The sequence below is a fragment of the Amblyraja radiata genome, chromosome 34, assembly GCF_010909765.2.
Source record: "Amblyraja radiata isolate CabotCenter1 chromosome 34, sAmbRad1.1.pri, whole genome shotgun sequence".
In the NCBI taxonomy this organism is placed as follows: Eukaryota; Metazoa; Chordata; class Chondrichthyes; order Rajiformes; family Rajidae; genus Amblyraja; species Amblyraja radiata.
The window spans coordinates 14,037,528-14,055,220 of NC_045989.1; the positions used below are offsets into that span (position 1 = coordinate 14,037,528).

At 45.3% G+C, this 17,693-nt stretch overlaps 1 protein-coding gene across 2 annotated transcripts in view; it reads left to right on the plus strand.

The window, feature by feature from the left end:
- The window catches only part of LOC116991715 (cartilage intermediate layer protein 1-like), a 20,830-nt gene extending 4,270 nt beyond the window's left edge, over positions 1-16,560 (plus strand). For both annotated transcript variants that reach the window (XM_033050589.1, XM_033050590.1), the window contains exons 3-9: positions 3,974-4,243; positions 6,498-6,689; positions 7,793-7,861; positions 9,320-9,634; positions 10,704-10,812; positions 11,866-12,023; positions 13,853-16,560. In XM_033050589.1, coding sequence (XP_032906480.1) covers positions 3,974-4,243; positions 6,498-6,689; positions 7,793-7,861; positions 9,320-9,634; positions 10,704-10,812; positions 11,866-12,023; positions 13,853-16,224 — 3,485 coding nt within the window. In that variant the 3' untranslated portion in view covers positions 16,225-16,560. The remainder of the gene's footprint in view (positions 1-3,973; positions 4,244-6,497; positions 6,690-7,792; positions 7,862-9,319; positions 9,635-10,703; positions 10,813-11,865; positions 12,024-13,852) is intronic.
- The last annotated feature ends 1,133 nt before the right edge of the window (positions 16,561-17,693 follow it).

Sequence of the window (17,693 nt, forward strand, 5' to 3'; positions counted from 1 at the left end):
CAGAGTGCAGTGCTTGGCAAATTGGACTCTTGGTCTGCGCTTGGTCTCACTGACAACGAAGGTTTGTAGGTTAGTTAGATGCAGTAAGTTCCCCCTAGCGTGTAAAAGAGTGGATGAGAAAGTGAAACTAGTGTTCTCACAATGCCAGAAACCGGGTCCGATCTTGACCTCAGCTGCTGCTTGTTGTGGAAATTGCACGTTCTGCCTGTGACTCCGGGTATTTTGGTTTCCTCCTACATCTCAAAAATGTGCGGGTTTGTAGGTTAATTGGCTTCTATAAAACTGCCCCTATTGTGTAGAGAATGGATGAGAAAGTGAGATCATATAGAACTAGTGTGAATGGCTGATTGGTGGTCAGCTTGGATTTGGTGGGCTGAAGGGCCTGTTTCCATGCTGTATCTCTAAAATAAATTAAAACTAAAATAATTTCCCCGTACCACTCTTCGAACCATGCATTCAACTCTCTGGTTGATAATGGTTTAAGCAGCATGTTTGTATAAATTGTGTTAAGTGTGGGTCTTGTTTTTTTTTGTAATGTTAAGATTGTGGAAATGCAATTTTGTTCAAACCAAGCTGTTTGAATGACAATAAAAGGCGTTCTATTCTATTTTATCTATTCTAGTAACCTCGAGATTATTACCATCATGGTTTTGCGTATGAACCTAGATCATGACTCTTCCTTCTTCGGTAGAATCTCTTTGCTGATCTGATCAGCCAGTGTGGGTCATGATAATAGAGTCTTCCATTTCGCCCTGAGCTTCGAGGAGATGTCTTTGATCGTGGCAGCAGCAGGCTAGAAAAGCCCAGATTAAGAACCTGGAGATGGTGGATGCAAAAGTTGTCATCTTCCCAAACTCCATAGAAATGCCACATTAAATGTAACTCGACTACTTTTGAAAGGAGGGAGAGCAAAAAATCGGGAACTTTAGACCAGACAGCGTGACATCAGCATCAGAGGAAATAGTGGGAGTATTATTAAGGTAGAGTAAGTGGACTCTAAAACAGTGAGAACAGGGATGGGCAGACGCAGCCTGGTTTGATGAAAATATGACAGTTCCGTTGAAAAATTTTGAGGTTGTAAATAACAAGGTCGATAATTAATTGCTATGGTACATGTGAATTCTTTAGAGGCCTTTGATGTGTGATTGCGATAGTATTAGATAAAATTAGCGCACTGGTTATTTGTAGTTTATTCTGGTGTGGATTGAGAAAACAGAATTTTGGAAAGTGTAACTAACGGGATTGGTGATGGCCTCATTTTTTCTTAATCTATATCTTGAACTTGGAAAAGGGGATCAAGTGTGATATGCCAAGTTTTGGGTGAGGTTGGGGAAACTGCGAAGGAACAAACTGGTGATTGGATGAGGGAGACCTAGTCAGAAGCAGTGAAGCATCAGAAGGCAAAATCCTTCCAGATGTCATTTCAAGCCTCTTTTTTTTTTTGCTTGTTTGTCTGGTATGATATTTCCTGAGAATAACATACATTCTTCCTGTATTTACTGAAAAGATTACAATTCCCCCTTGAGAAATTTGACGGACAAAAGCTTTGGAAATTTTATCTCCCAACAGCAGAAATCTTCAGTGAAGCTGAACGAGAAAATCTGTTTTATCAATTAGGAAAACGGCATGTAATTTGTCAGCAACAATGACAGGTTTTGGGAAGCTCATGCAGACCCTTGAGAAACAAAATGTTCAAACAAATCGTGCTTTTAAATACTATTCCAGGTAGATTGTGAATGCTTCCTCAGTGAACTTTCAGTGAATTTATATTTTGGGATGGTGGGTTATTTGTCTGTCCGTGACAGAGTTGTAATGAATTTATTTCACAGATGTCCCTTTTACATGATACAAAACATTTATTTTATTAAAGCACTGGGACATTTATTAACTGCAGGTTTCATTCTGCTGAGTGGAGTCTTTTAGAGTTGCTTGTGAAAGATAATTTGCTTTTCTGGACTGGAGGTTCTGAATGTAAAAGTGACATTGTAAATGGCATGTGAGCAACCACTCAGCAACTAAAAACTTCACAAAAAGAGGCAAGGAAAACAAATGTCACTTTTAGAATGTAGATTGTTGAGGGGAATATTTTCCCTGGTTCTATATTATCAGTTCTTTCTATCATCTATGACCCATAAAAAGAAAGACAGCGACAGAAAAACTTGACATGATAAAAATGATTTGGTTTTCAGTCTAAACAGTGAAGACACGAGAGACTGCAGCAGCTGGAATCCTGAGCAAAAAAGTGCTGGAGGAACTCAGTGGGTCAGGCCGCATGTTTGGAGGGAAATGGACAGTTGATGTTTGAGGTCAGGACATTTCTTCAGTCTGATGATGCTTGACCTGCTGAGTTCCTCCGGGGTGTGGGGGGGAGTCACTTAGTCTACCCCACGACAGAAGGGGGAGGAGTTGTACAGTTTAATAGCCACAGGGAAGAAGGATCTCCTGTGGTGTTCTGTCCTGTATCTTGGTGGAACCAGTCTGTTGCTGCAGGTACTCCTCAGGTTGACCAGTGGGTCAAGGAGGGAGTGAGCTGTATTGTCCAGGATGCTCCACAGTTTGAGGAGCATCATCCCCTCCAAGACCACCTCCCATGAATCGTAACTCTGCCCCCAGGACGGGGCCAGTCTTCCTGATGAGTTTGTTAATCCTCAAATACATTAGCACCATTTTTGCAGATCCTCATTTCTCATATTTTCTCAACATTTAGAAATCCATGTATTTCTATGTTGAATGAACTTGGTGACTGACTCGCCACAGCCTCTGGGGTGGAGCATTCCACAGATTCGTCACCTTCTCTGACCCCAATTGTACTGGGCTTCCACATGCTCTCAGACCTTCACCGTGGTTCCTGGCATCACCCAGTTGGGCCCAATGACTTTCTGCCTTTGACCATGATCTCCTCTCGTTGGAGAAAACTCAACCCTGGTCTATCCAAACTCTCCACCAACCCTGGTCCCAGTCTGGAGAATATTTGTTACTTCTCCTCTACAGTAATTATATAATTAAACATGGGGAACAAAACCTCGTACACAGTACCCACTCTTATCAGAGCCCATATGATTTCAGTAAGATATCTTTATATCTGAACTCAAATCCTCTCAAAGTAAAAAGCCAACATCTTCTTAATCACTTACTGCCCCTGCGTGTCACCGTTTGTGTACAAGGACACTCAAGTACCTTAGATCATCCAACATTACCCAATCTCTCACCCACCACTTAAAATTATTCAGCTTTGATCTCCAGACATACAGATTCCAACATGCATTCCAGTTGTACTCTGAGCTTTCTCCGAGGTGGCACAGACCCTCCTCTGGTCGTTGAATTCTACAGTTCATTGAGAAATAAAGCTTGATATGGGACTGAATTATACTGCTACAGGAAGAAATGTTAAGTGTTGCTATTGAGGTTTTGTGGTTAGAAACATAGAAAATAGGTGCAGGAGGAGGCCATTTGGCCCTTCGAGCCTGCACCACCATTCATTGTGATCATGGCTGGTCATCCACAATCAGTAACCCGTGCCTGCCTTCTCCCCATATCCCTTGATTCCTCTAACCCCTAGAGCTCTATTTAACTCTCTTTTAAATTCATCCAGTGAATTGGCCTCCACTGCCTATTGTGGCAGAGAATTCCACAAATTCACAACTCTCTGGGTGAATTTTTTTTTCTCATCCCAGTTTTAAATGACCTCTCCTTTTTCTTAGACTGTGACCCCTGGTTCTGGACTCCCCCAACATTGGGGACATTTTTCCTGCATCTAGCTTGTCCAGTCTTTTTTTAAATAATTTTATACGTTTCTATAAGATCTGTCTGAGGGTGGTTTCCTTGGACACATTCACTGCAGTTGAGATCAGTGTCCGACTGGTCTGTGGAAGAAATTGGAGCCAGGAATGGAGTAGGTGAACAATTGTACAGTTCCCTTCCATCAATCTATGCCAAGGAAAGCGATGCAATAAATAACACCTCCTTGTTTCAGGGCATTGGCAGTGGACGCCCTGGTTTAATATCGACCACCCTGGGGGGAGTGGTGACCACGAGCGACTTGACGCCATCCAGCGATACTACCCGGCCCAACTCTGCCAAACGCCACTGGGAGTTGAAGCTCGCACCGTGCATGGTGTCCCCGCCGCGCTGACGGGAGAGGCGGTGCACCTCAATCACCAGCATGGGTTCTGGTGCGTGAATGAAGAGCAGCCCTCGGGGAAACACTGCTCCAACTACGCGGTGAGGTTCCGATGTCCCACAGGTAAGTGCCGCCTTTGGGTGAGACTGAAACCGACTCGGCATTCACCCAGTCTGCACTTGTTCTTGTACTCTATCTCACAGGGAGGAAGATGAGCTGGAAAGTTTGGCAGGTGCAATTTACCGCTGACAAGTGTGACAACGCGTTTTATGAGTAATTTTGGGAGGACATTCAGGATAAAGCTGTGAGACGTGGAAAGGAAAATCTGTGAGGCTGATTCCGATGTAAAATAAAGCAGGTGTTGTCACTAAGATCGGATGGGGGGAAAAAAATACCGAAAATCTGAAATGCAGGTAGCATCTGCAGAGGAGAAAATAGGACACAAAGTGCTGGTAGACACTTTGAAGAAGTCTCTGAAGAAGGGTTTCGGGCCCGAAACGTTGCCTATTCCCTTCGCTCCATAGATGCTGCTGCACCCGCTGAGTTTCTCCAGCACTTTTGTCTACCTTCGATTTTCCAGCATCTGCAGTTCCTTCTTAAACACTGATCCACAAGCACTGCTGGGGTATCATTACTAGATTTGAGGAGCTTCCAGCATTAACATAGATGCAATACATTCTGTTCATGTGCTTTTTCTTTTTTTTTCTTTCTGTTGTCATTAACTCAGAAGAGGGGAAACAATCTTATCACTGGTTGGTCTACTTCCTGCTATGTTCTGTTTTATTTTTTTCTCAGTCCACCAGCGCACTCAAATATTTCCATCTGAGTCCTTCCAACTCTCTCCCACCAACCCATCCCCACTGCCCCTCCCCCACCGATCCATCCCCAGACTCTCATCCCCCACCGCCCCTCCCCCATCCACTGTAAGAGTCAGGAGGTCATGATACAGCTTTATAAACCTTTGATTAAGCTGCATTTTAGTTCATAGAAACATGGAAAATGGTGCAGGAGTAGGCCATTCGGCCCTTCGATATGATCATGGCTGATCATCCAACTCAGTATCCTGTACCTGCCTTCTCTCCATACCCCCTGATCCCTTTAGCCACATGGGCCACATCTAACTCCCTCGTAAATATAGCCAATGAACTGGCCTCAACTACCTTCTGTGGCAGAGAATTCCACAAATTCACCACTCTCTGTGTAGAAAATGATTTTCTCATCTCGGTCCATAAAGACTTCCCCCTTATCCTTAAACTGTGACCCCTAGTTCTGGACTTCCCCAACATCGGGAATAATCTTCCTGCATCTAGCCTGTCCAAACCCTTAAGAATTTTGTAAGTTCCCCTCAATCTTCTAAATAGCGAGTACAAGTTCAGTTTATTATTGTTGTCACATGTTACGAGGCTCAGTGAAAAGCTTTTGTTTGCATGCTATCTGTCAAAGAAAAGACTCTACATGTTTACAATCAAGCTGTCCACCGTGTACAGATAGAGGATAAATGCATTTGGAATATTGTGTGCAGTTAGCCCTATTACAGGAGGAATGTGGAGGCTTTGGAGAGGGTGCAGGTTCACCAGAATGCTGCCTGGATTAGAGGGAATTGGATACGAGGAGAGTTGGACAAACTTTGAATGTTTTCTCTGGAGGTTTAGCGGTGAACTGGTAGAAGTTTATAAAATGAGAGGCAGAAATAAGTGAGATTTGATTTGTTTTAGTTTAAACTTTCAAGATTGGCGGGCATAGCTTTAAGGTCAGGGGGAAGATTTAAAGGAGATGTCCGGCACAATTTCTTTACTCAGATGGGTGCCGGAAACGTGTGGCCAGGTGTGGTGGTGGAAACAGATACTACAGTGGCATTCAATAGTCTCTAATTTAAAGCACTGATTCCACCAGCAACCCTGTTTCAAATATTGTTGAACCAAGGCAGGAATGAGAATTCACCATCTTTGCACCAGGACTTTCAGATGGCCAAAGAAGGGGTGAGGGTGGTGTGTGTCAGAATGAGAGTTAAAGAAATGATTACTCCTCTCAGGAGGGATGATATACTAGAAAGATGAGGCTATTTGGGTTGTACTGCGATCAAAAAGCTGTAAGAATGGTGATAATGGACAATTTCCCAAGAGCATAGAGCAGCAAACACGGAGGAGATTTCTGAGCTGAACCGTAACTGGTCGGCCAATGGTCACTGGGTATTTGTAGTTATCCCAACTTTAACTCACGCAGAAATAGTGTAAAAGGCGTAGAGGCGCAGAATTCAAAATCAGAATTTTCCGCAAGGTGAAGAAAATGGATAAGTGATAAATGATAAAAGGAGTGAAATATTACTTTATATTTTGGAACAATTGAACACAAAACAAACCAGAGTTTCTTTCTTCAGGATCTGCTTCTAGGATGGCTTTGAGCTCGTGGTCCACGTGGTCAGAGTGGGCACCCTGCAGCGCGGGCTGTGAGCAGACTGGAGTGCAGACACGGAGCCGCGCTTGCTCCACAGCACAGCTGCCAGACTGGCGGCAGCACTGCCCCGGCCCCCTGCAGGAGGGGCGGATGTGCCAAGGCCAACCCTGCACAGGTACGTGCATCACTTTGCTCTTGTTCCAGGAGTGACTGCCGGAGTGACAATAATGAGCAAGTTACCTCAAAGCTCATGTGAAAACAAGGGTTGATGCAGCAATCCTAACTTCATATGATCGTCGATTCTAACGATCCCTTCCTTCATGAAGAGTGGAATCAGAGATGAATCTTCTCCCAAACATCACACCCCACTCATGTAGTTACACCACTGTCATGTGTGACACGCAACAATATTTACTGCATTAAGAAGGAAGGAACGATATTTTAATTCTGGTCAGTGGGCAGGCTTCCATGCAACAATGAGTCAAGGTGTCATCTCCTCACCACAACCTCTAGTCCAGATGTTCGATGCTTTAAAGATACTACAGGATTTTCTACAGTGCATTTCCAAAATGCAGGATCAACTAAAGAGTGTGTCAGCAAACAAACTACACCATAGACAATACAGCACTGCCCCTCCCACAGTGCCACACTGCCCCCCCCCCCCCACAGTACCACACTGCCCCCCCCCCACAGTACCACACTGCCCCCCCCCCACAGTACCACACTGCCCCCCCCCCCCCCCCCCCCCCCCACAGTACCACACTGCCCCTCTCCCACGGTGCGGTGTTCTCTCAGCACTGACCCTCCTATGGGTCATAAGGTCATAAGGGATAGGAGTAGAATTAGGCCATCTGGTCCATCGTCCACTCCGCCATTCAATCATGGCTGATCTATCTCTCCCTCCGAACCCCATTCTCCTGCCTTCTCCCCAAAACCTCTGACACCTGTAGTAATCAAGAATCTATCTATCTCTGCCTTAAAAATATCCACAGACATGACCTCCACAGGCTTCTGTGGAGGCCAAGAATTTCACAGATTCACCACCCTCTGACTAAAGAAATTTCCCCTTGTCTCCTTTCTAAAAGAACGTCCTTTAATTCTGAGGCTATAACCTCTTGTCCTAGACTCTCCCACTAGTGGAAACACATCCACTCTATCCAAGCCTTTCACTATTCTGTACGTTTCATTGAGGTCCCCCCCTCATTCTTCTAAACTGCATCATTATTGATTATTCCAATTATGAATAATGGTGGTTTTGTTTTTGTGCTCTACTCACAGTGACTCCCTCAACAGAGTTGAGACTGCATAGTCTTCCAGCGAAGAGCGATGGGCAACAGCAGACTGCTGGTAATATCTGATCTGATCTGCTCTTCATTGTAAAGTGGATGTAAAATAAATCCCATCCCTTAACATCATCTTCAAAGGAAATACCTTTATCACCTGTGAACAATTCAAAATTATCGGCAGGGATACCTCAATGGTTCCTTATTGTCACTTGTGCCTAGGTTCAATGACATCTGACTTTTCACATTTCCGATGGAAGGTCGTTCGATCTGAAACTAGGTTGGGGTTAATTTTTTTAAAGGGACAACTTGTTAGTTTAGTTTTAGTTTTTTTTAACTTAAAAAAACAAACTATTCTGATCAAATGCTAAGTCACTAAGTGTGAAAAATATTCTTGTTAAGATTTAGAGTGTCAACTGATGGCACAATTACAAATTGCTCTTCCTCCATCTCCTTCGTGGATGCCCTTGAGCTGTGGAGTTACCCAGAGGCACTCTACTATAGCGACCCTCTCCTCATCCCTTGCACAACTTCCAGTCCTGCATCCTGTGGTTAACCCGGAGGGACTTTCCTGAGCTGTAACAATACAGTCTCCATTTCCCTTTGGCCACAGCCAGAGTTCAACCAGAGGTTGAAAATCCCTTAGGTCTTCAATGCAATGTTTCCCTCTCACCCTCGATACAGACAGAACATTATGTTCCTAATTCACTATGATTGTAAAATAAGAACAGAAAATACTGGGTCACTGGGAACATTTTACAGATTCTGTGGAACAAGAAACCAAGTTCAAGTTTCAGATTTAATTAGATGTAGGGAAATGTCAGAGGTACGCAGGTTTTAAGATGCAGAGGAAGTGGAAGGGAAGAAATAGAGAAGATCCATGAAATGCAGGAAGAATACAAGGCGTGATAATGTGTGGAGTGAATACTGGAAATCCAAAATAAAAATCCTGGAATACGATTGTACGGGATTATTGAACTTGATGTTGTGTCTGAAAGTCTATAATCAGCAAATATAGTGTTACTTAATTAGAGGAGCAGCGAGAGTAGAAGGGTGGAGAATACAAGCGATGGGCGAGTAGGAGCTGAGGATCGCAGTAATGGGTGAACAATCGACAATCTCCTGTCATCTGCATGCAGAGGAAACCCTGCTGTCAACAGAGCAGTAAATTTAACTGAATGAAGTAAATCACTGCTTCATGGTAATTAATGTTTGGGTTCCTGGACAATGGGAAGAAAGGAGGCGTATTGGCTGGTGTTGAGGGTGCACAGCAAGTTGCTGAGACATGGGGAGAAACTGAATTATGCAACAAGAACACTCTCTTGGGGATGCTGAAAGGGGAAGGATTGGGAATTGTACCTGGCGGTGTATGGGAATTCTGCAGGATGATCCCTTGCATGAAAGTTGAGGACAAAAAGAATTCCACTCAGCCTGGGAGCAGAAAGAATAGATCTGGATTGCGTAAGGGAATGCCTTGGTCCTTGAATTAATTCTGACTGAGCTTGAATGTGGTGTGTTGCAGGTTGTGAGCTAAGGTGTGCCATGGGCCGTGTGAATGCAGCGTGCACCCAGTGCATGTGTGAGGATCATTCCCTCTATGGTTCAGTGCGACTCCATGATGGGGCTCCTGCCTCCGAGGCAACTGTTCACCTGAGGGGAAGCTCCAACAAAGCCTTGACCGTCTGTGACAATAACGGCAAGTTCAGGATACCTGGCCTCTGTCCTGATGGAAAAACTGCCTTGGAGATCAGAAAGCCTTATTATGGAATTGCTGTTGTCACACTGTTCCAAAGCACCAGCAGAGTCTCCACCATCGACATAAAGCTCAAGAGATCCGGTAAGGAAATACACTACACCTCCTCATGCAGTGCCGGATTTACGTATAAGCTAAACAAGCTATAGCTTAGGGCCCCCACTTTCTAGGGGGCCCCCCGAAAAAATTGATGGGCCTCGAGGTCTAGGGGGGCCTCCGGCCAAGGCAGAACACCTACCGTTCAACTCTGGGCGGCCCCCCTCTCTATCTCTCTCTCTCCATCTCCCCCCGCTATCCGTGTCCGGGCCGCTCCTCATCCGCCGGCACGGCAGGCCGCCTTGCACATGCGCACAACCACGGCCAGCACATCATCGGCCGCCCTGCGCGTGCGCACTGCAACGGCAACTGGTCGGCGCTGGGCACTTTCTCCCTCGCTTTGAATTGTGGGAGATTTGGCCGCCATGGCTGTCCGGTCGTTGGGGGCCTCACAAGTGGAACAGCTTAGGGCCTCTCTTCATCTAAATCCGGCACTGTCCGCATGTACACAGCATCTAACAGGAGGCACGTAATCACACAACACACCTGTCATTGTTACACAGTCCACTGTTTCACATTTTCCTGTTGTGTTTCACGCCTTTCACTAACGCACAAATATTACAAATACAGAGACACAAGAGACTGGAATCTGGACTGGCTAACAATCTGCTGGAGGTACTCAGTGGATCGAGCAGCACCTGTTGGGAGAAAGGGATGGCCAACATTTTGGGTGTTTACTAATACAGTTGCCCCTATTATATGGCACGTATGATCATACAACCTTCACAATTGTACAGTCCTCACTATTGCACCTCATTTACAGCACGCATGCTTCATTTTAACATAACTATTATTAGTTACTATGCATTTCCCTATTCCACACCCTTCAATATGAGACCACCTTTGTACACACTTCATTATCACTTCTGTGATAAATAAATCATCAAAACACAGACCACCTGAGACACCTGATAGTTGCAATGATGCAACTCATCACAGCTCCGCAACCAGTAACCAACCCATACAAACAAAAAAACTGCTGTAACAACCAATACAACCAGTGGCATGATTTTTAAAAAGCACTCGCTGTTTTTGTTAAATCTTCTCCTTTCTGTAGAGAAGCCTTTCATCAAGAAACAACCCCAGAGCAAGGTCAGGCGCGAGGGGCAAGATGTCACCTTCTGCTGCCAGGTTGTGTGCAATCCTCCCGCTAACAAGTACCTTTGGTAAGAACCTCTCAGTTTTGTTTGTGCTCCTTTATCTTTACCTTTGTCCCTTGCAGTCCATGTTACCTCTGTGGGATCAGCGCCAATGGTGATTCAATCAATGGTCCAAAGTTGGATTGATCACCAGCAACTGGGCTCAATGTTCGGGGCTGGGACTGCTGGTCGGAGAGGAATTAATCTGTTGTTGAGGGTTGGAGTTGGTGCCCGATGGTGGGGTTAACATTAGGGCTGCGATCTGGAGCCATGAGGTGTTGGGGCAGGGACTAACTAGTTGAAATATTGCAGTCGGTATTGGGATGGGATCATTGGTTTAAATGTTGGGATCTGTATTGGGATGGGATGACTGTTTGCATATTGGGATGGAATAATTAGTTGGAATGTTGGATCTAGACTGGGCAGGTACTAAGGGTGGCTTCAGTAACTGGGCTGGAGTCACTGATTGGGGCAGTAGGACTGGTATTTGGAGGTTGTTCAGTTGTCAAGAGGTTGGGGTTGGTAGTCAGAGACTAGAGACTATCGGAGACGGTGGAATAGTACAACTATCATTGTTTCCTTAACTAAACTTGCTGCACGCCAGGTTCCAGTACCCCACCCACCCAACCAACCATGTCGTACACCCATACATCTAAATGCGCCCTGGGTTCCTCATCTTTATTCCCCAACACAGCACTTTTTCCCAGTTTGCGCTTCCTCGGCTGTTGTTTTGTTCCTCCTCTTCCTAGATGTTTAGTAAATTCTTTCCTCCTTCATCCCACTGTCAAACCAGTCCAAAACCTCCCCGAGGGCAGCAACAAAATGTTCACAGTCACCTTGGTCCAGCCCTGGTGAATTGCAACTCATCCCAACTGATTCCAATGCCCACCGAATCTAATGTTCTCCTCCAATGGACATTTATAGGCACCTCCATCCTTGCTGTGTCCTGACAAGGCTGCATGGCCCATTGTGTCTGCTCCAACCTCTGTTATGATCATAGTTGAGCCAAAAGGCCTATATATGCTATCTAGTCATATGTTTTGGCTCATGGTTTTGTACCATTTTCTTCCATTGACACAGGTACCACAACGGTTCTTTGTTGGATGCAAGGACAGCAGGATCTGGCAGCGTGCTGGTGTTACACCAGTTGCAGCCACAGCAGGCTGGGCAATACATGTGTCATGCCAGCAACACGCTGGGCTCCATCAAATCCAAGCCCGCCACACTCACTGTAACAGGTCAGTCCACTCTTCACTACACCAGGGCTAACATTCAAGGAAATAATCAGACTGAGGAAGTTCAAACTCGTGCGCAGGTTGGGTACATTTAAGTCGGACTCCTTCTCCAGCGCATTTCGTCACTGCAGGTCTCCTACAGTGATCAGTGGTCAATGTTGTAGCATGATTTACGATCGGAAACAGTTCAGATGCATTTATTGAGGCATAGATGGTGACCCAGAGTGGATGGAGGAACTCTAAACTAGTCCCAAGAAATATTTTCCATCCATATGACAACTTAGCTCCACCTAATGCTGACACAGCACCTCCTCAGTGGAGATCGACACGAAATGCTGGAGTAACTCAGCGGGACAGGCAGCATCTCTGGGGGGAAAGGAATGGGTGACATTTCGGATTGAGACCCTTCATCAGACCCGACCTGAAACCCCCTTGACCAGAAACATCACCCATTCCTTCTCTCCAGAGATGCTGCCTGGCCCGCTGAGTTACGCCATCATTTTGTGTCTATCTTTGCCGTTTGTCTTGGATTGTGTGACCACATACAGAGTATGTCCCAGTGCCTTGCCTGTATATGTTCCAGTGGGATTACTCCCTGAAATTTCCTTGAGCGTACATTCCTTCCAGGGGATTGGAATGGGGTTTTCCTGGATTGAACAAAGGTTCCATTGAGTGACATTTAGTCTTTGTATAAACCAGTCTTGAGATAGACATCATGCAGCATTTGAGGCTTTAACTGACACTACATTTTTGTGCATTTTCTCCACACTCTTTAATAGGACTTGTCTTTTCCTTTTAAATAAACATTTCCAGAGCATCCTAGGACTTTCCTTGGTTTTACTTGTCGCTGTTATTTCATGCACTCACTTTGTTTTCCTAATTCAATCCTGCACCTTCTAAACTCCTCCTGCAATTTTGAAATGCAAAGCTCTAACATGTCTGCGTTACTCAACATCCATCAGGAGCCAGAAATATCTTTGCAGGAATATACTTTATTTCTCAAGGTGTGAGGATTGTTGGCAAGGCTGCATTGAATCTCATCACTTAAGTAAGTAAGTTTATTGGCCAAGTATTCACATACAAGGAATTTGCCTTGGTGCTCCGCCCACAAGTAACAACATGATATACAGTGAGAGTTACGAATGACTCAGAAAACACTATGACATTTTTGACACTATGACTTAACACCTTTGAGATGGTGGTCATGAGTGGCTTTCCTGAACTTCTGCATCCGCTTGAATGCGCTCCCACTGGGCTGCTTGGGAGGGTGTTCCAGTACTTAGACCCAGTGACGGAACGATAATATATACAGTCAGGGTGTGACTTTGGGGCAACCTGTGAAGGTGCTGTTTCCTTGCAGTCTAATCACTGCATATCCCATCCTTGGATGCTATTTACCTTTGAGTAACTGGTTCTAGTCCACTTCTGTGAAACCATTCCTCACCTTGTCATGTTCACTGCTTACAAAGTGCTCCGTCAATAAAGTCAGTGCCATCTCCTTTCTCAGGCTTGCTATGTTCTGATGTAAAAAGTTCATACATTTCAACAATTCTGCGCCTTCTCATACAATGTGGCTGGATTCTATTTAAAACCAGCACGGGTCTCTTTGTGAAGATACTCTCGGCCACGCAGCTACAGATATTCCTGGCTCTCCCTCGCTGGGCAGGTCTGGCCTGATGGGTGGTTCTGACATTTTCTGCTTTTGCCACCGGATTGTACTTGCATTTTGCTTCCAACAGAACTCCCAATTGTTTTGTTCTTTGAGATAACATGTGTGCGTGCCTGTGTGTGTGTGTGTGTGTGTATATGAAGTTCTGTTCTTGTTTCCACAGTGCGGTCCGCTCCTTCGTGTAACCCGACTCCTCAGAGCTACTTGATACGACTTCCTCCTGACTGTTATCAAAACCTGAGCCAGTCTTTTTACTACGATGTGGGTAAATGTCCAGTAACTGCATGCGCCAGCGCTCAAGAACCAGAGGGGCAGTGCAGAGATGCAACAACCTATTGCTGTGGAGCTGTGAAACTAGAAGACAGGGTGATTTCCTGCTCCATGTACACACTTCCCATTCGAGTGGTGAATAAATGTGGATGCCAGAGATGCATCGATAGCAAAGCAATTGTCCGTGGCCGTGCAGTGGCTGCCGACGATGGGGAACCCATGCGATTTGGACAGATTTTTATGGGTGGAAAAAAAATCAGCATGACTGGGTACAAAGGCACCTTCTCAATTATGGTTCCTGCAGACATTGACAGGTTAGTCCTCACTTTTGTGGATCGCTATCAGAAGTTTGTTAATACCACAAAGGTACTTCCCTTTAACAGAAAAGGAGGTTCTGTGTTCCACGAGGTTAAACTTCTCAGGAAAAAGCCAGAGATAATGTTGGATTGTTCCATCAGCAACACCATCAGCCTCGGGTCAAAGGAAAACCAAGACCCAGTAGCTGAACTGGAGATCCCACCCAACTCTTTCTACAGGGAGAATGGGGAAATATACAGAGGGTTGGTGAAAGCCAGTGTCACCTTCCTGGATCCAAGGGATATCTCACTGGCCTCAGCAGTACAAAGTGATCTCAACTTCATTAACGAAGAAGGTGATGTTCTACCTTTGAGGACATACGGCATGTTTTCTCTGGATTTTAGAGATGAAGTCGCAAACGAGAGACTCAATGCAGGACAGGTGAAGCTATTTTTGGACACTGCCCAAGTCAATATACCAGAACACTTGGAGCAAATGAAGCTGTGGTCACTCAATCCTGAAACTGGCTTCTGGGAAGAAGAAGGTTCCTTCACTTTTGTTCGAAGTCGTCGAGGTAAACGTGAAGAGCGAACCTTCCTGGTGGGCAACATGGAGATTCGGGAGAGAAGGCTATTTAACCTGGATGTCCCAGAAAGCAGAAGGTGCTATGTGAAAGTTCGATCCTTTCGAGGTGATCGATTTACATCGGGAGATCAGTTAGAGGGAGTGGTTGTATCTCTCATTAACCTGGAGCCCACGCCAGGATTTGCCTCCAACCCCCGGGCGTGGGGCCGCTTTGATAGCGTGGTTACTGGTGCCCATGGGGCTTGTGTGCCCGCTTTCTGTGACGACCAACAACCGCACGCTTATTCTGCTTATGTGACGGCGACTCTTGGAGGAGAGGAGCTGGAGGCGGTGGCTTCCTCCCCCACTGTGAATTCCAACACAGTCGGTGTTAAAGAACCCTTTCTGCACAAGCTCCAGTACAGGAGGTCAGATCATGAGGATCCCAGAGATAAAAAGACAGCTTTCAGGATAAATGTGGCCAAGCCCAATGCCAACTTACCAGCGGAAATAAATGGTCCCATTTATCCATATGAGAAATTAAGAGAGTGTGAAACGGCTCCTTTTAGTGCTGGCCATTTCCGATTTTACAGAGTAGAGGGGGACAGATACGACTACAACACCGTGGCTTTCAATGAAAATGACCCAATGAGTTGGACAGAAGACTACCTCGCGTGGTGGCCACGGCCAATGGAATTCCGGGCTTGTTATGTAAAGTTGAAGCTGAGTGGAAGGCATGAAATTACAGTGAGATCTCGAAACATGGGAGGAACTCACCCTCGGACAGTGGGTCAGATGTACGGGCTCCGGGATGTGCGGAGTACCCGTGATATGACCCAGCCTGGCGTTTCTGCTGTTTGTCTGGAGTTCAAATGCAGTGGCATGCTCTACGACCAAGAGAGGGTCGACCGCACACTGGTGAAGATCATCCCTCAAGGTCACTGCCGCATGGAAAATATAAACAGCATGTTACGGGAATACCTGGTCAACCACCTGCCTCTCGCTGTCAACAATGACACCAGTGAGTTTACCATGTTGGCTCCACTTGACCCTCTTGGCCACAATTATGGCATCTATACGGTGACTGACCAGGATCCAGTCATAGCCAAAGAGATGGCACTGGGGAGATGTTTTGATGGAAGTTCAGACAGTGTCTCGAGAGTCATGAAGTCTAATGTAGGCGTGGCATTGACCTTCAATTGTGAGGACAAGCCGGTGGGTCACCAGAATGTCTTCCAGACCCTGCAGAACTTCCCAGGACAGCAGCCTGTATATAATCAGAGGATGGGGAGAGGTAAGCGAGGCCGGGGAAAGGGCGTTAAACTGCGAGGACTTCGCCTGAACAAAAAACTGAGGAAACAGAGGGAGGTACCTAGAAGGAAGGCATTACGGCCTGTTGTTTAGTGACATGGTCAAAGCTGCACTTTGCTCCAAACTGCATCGTTTTACAGGGTCAAGCCTTCCTTAAGGAAATTAGTTCCAAATATTCTATGAACTGTGATATCAATTCCCTATTCTATTTATTTCTGATACTGTTTCATAACAGTGGTTTCCAGTTTGCACCAGGTACCATGCATTCAAGCAATTCTGTGTTGGAAATGGCATTCAGCAGCTTTCTCTAAGTGCCAGCTTGATCTTGCTACAACCTTCGATAAATTGGATAGGTATATGGACGGGAAAGGAATGGAGGGTTATGGTCTGAATGCAGGTAGATGGGACTAGGTGAGAATAAGTGTTCGGCACGGACTAGAACGGCTGTGAAGACCTGTTTCCGTGATGTAATTGTTATATGGTTATATAATTATTGCATACTCTGCTTGTAGTTAGTATTATGGAATACATGATGTTTGTAAAAATAAATGGCTCACATTTTACATCTGCATTGTTCTGCTACATGTGATTCTGCTCACTAACAGTGTGTAATCCTGAAGGACTGCGGGGCGGGGGGGTTGCATGGGTTGAGGGATGGGCTTCCTTACAGCTGAGCAAAGCTCAGGGAGATGTTCAAAACTATGTGCAGTTTGATGCTATAAGTAGAACCTGTCGCGGTGGGACGGAAACTTGGTCCTTAACTTTGTAATTTACAACAAGACAGGCAACTGGAATCCTTCACTGCAAGTTCTACTTTCTAGAAATGCCAACACTACACTAAATTGTTACAGAACACTTTACCTGTTTTAAATATTTAAAATTTCCTAACTTTGCTGAGTTGTTGCCTACAAACATTCCTCGTGTGATCTTGGTCAACTGACTACCCATCATCTTGCTTCCACTTATCACTACTTACTTAGATTGCAGTATCTGCACGATCTTGTATTTTAACATACCAATAAAATTAGTCCTATGTAATTCCCCGTGGTAATCAGACACCATCTCTTCAAAACAGTCTGTCAGTTTCACCGTACTCTTTTTGAAGCTGCAATCCTAGATTTGTATATTCTAACCCTTCCCGTTACCCTGCTTATCACTACCAATATATCTCTCTACATGCCTCCACCACCCACTCAGGCAATGCATTCCAAACTACCTCTGGGTGGAAAAAAACACCCTCTTCTTCTGATTCCCCTTCAACCTATGCCCTGTCGTTTTAGACATCTCTGCTGTGGGGAAAGGTTTGCTGCTGTCCCCTTGTATCCAAATGGTCCAACCCAGGCAACATCCTGGTGAATCTCCGGTGCATCTCGCCTGATTTCTGTCACAGGCAATGTTCTATCCAAGCTTCAGACATCAGTATTGATGCCAAGCCTATTAAGTGTATATTATCAAAAACCTTTGAAAATCTATAAATAACAGTAACCAGATTTCCGTTCTTGATCCTCTCTCCTCCACCTCATCAAAAACCTCACAAAACTGGTGAATGATCTTTACTGCTA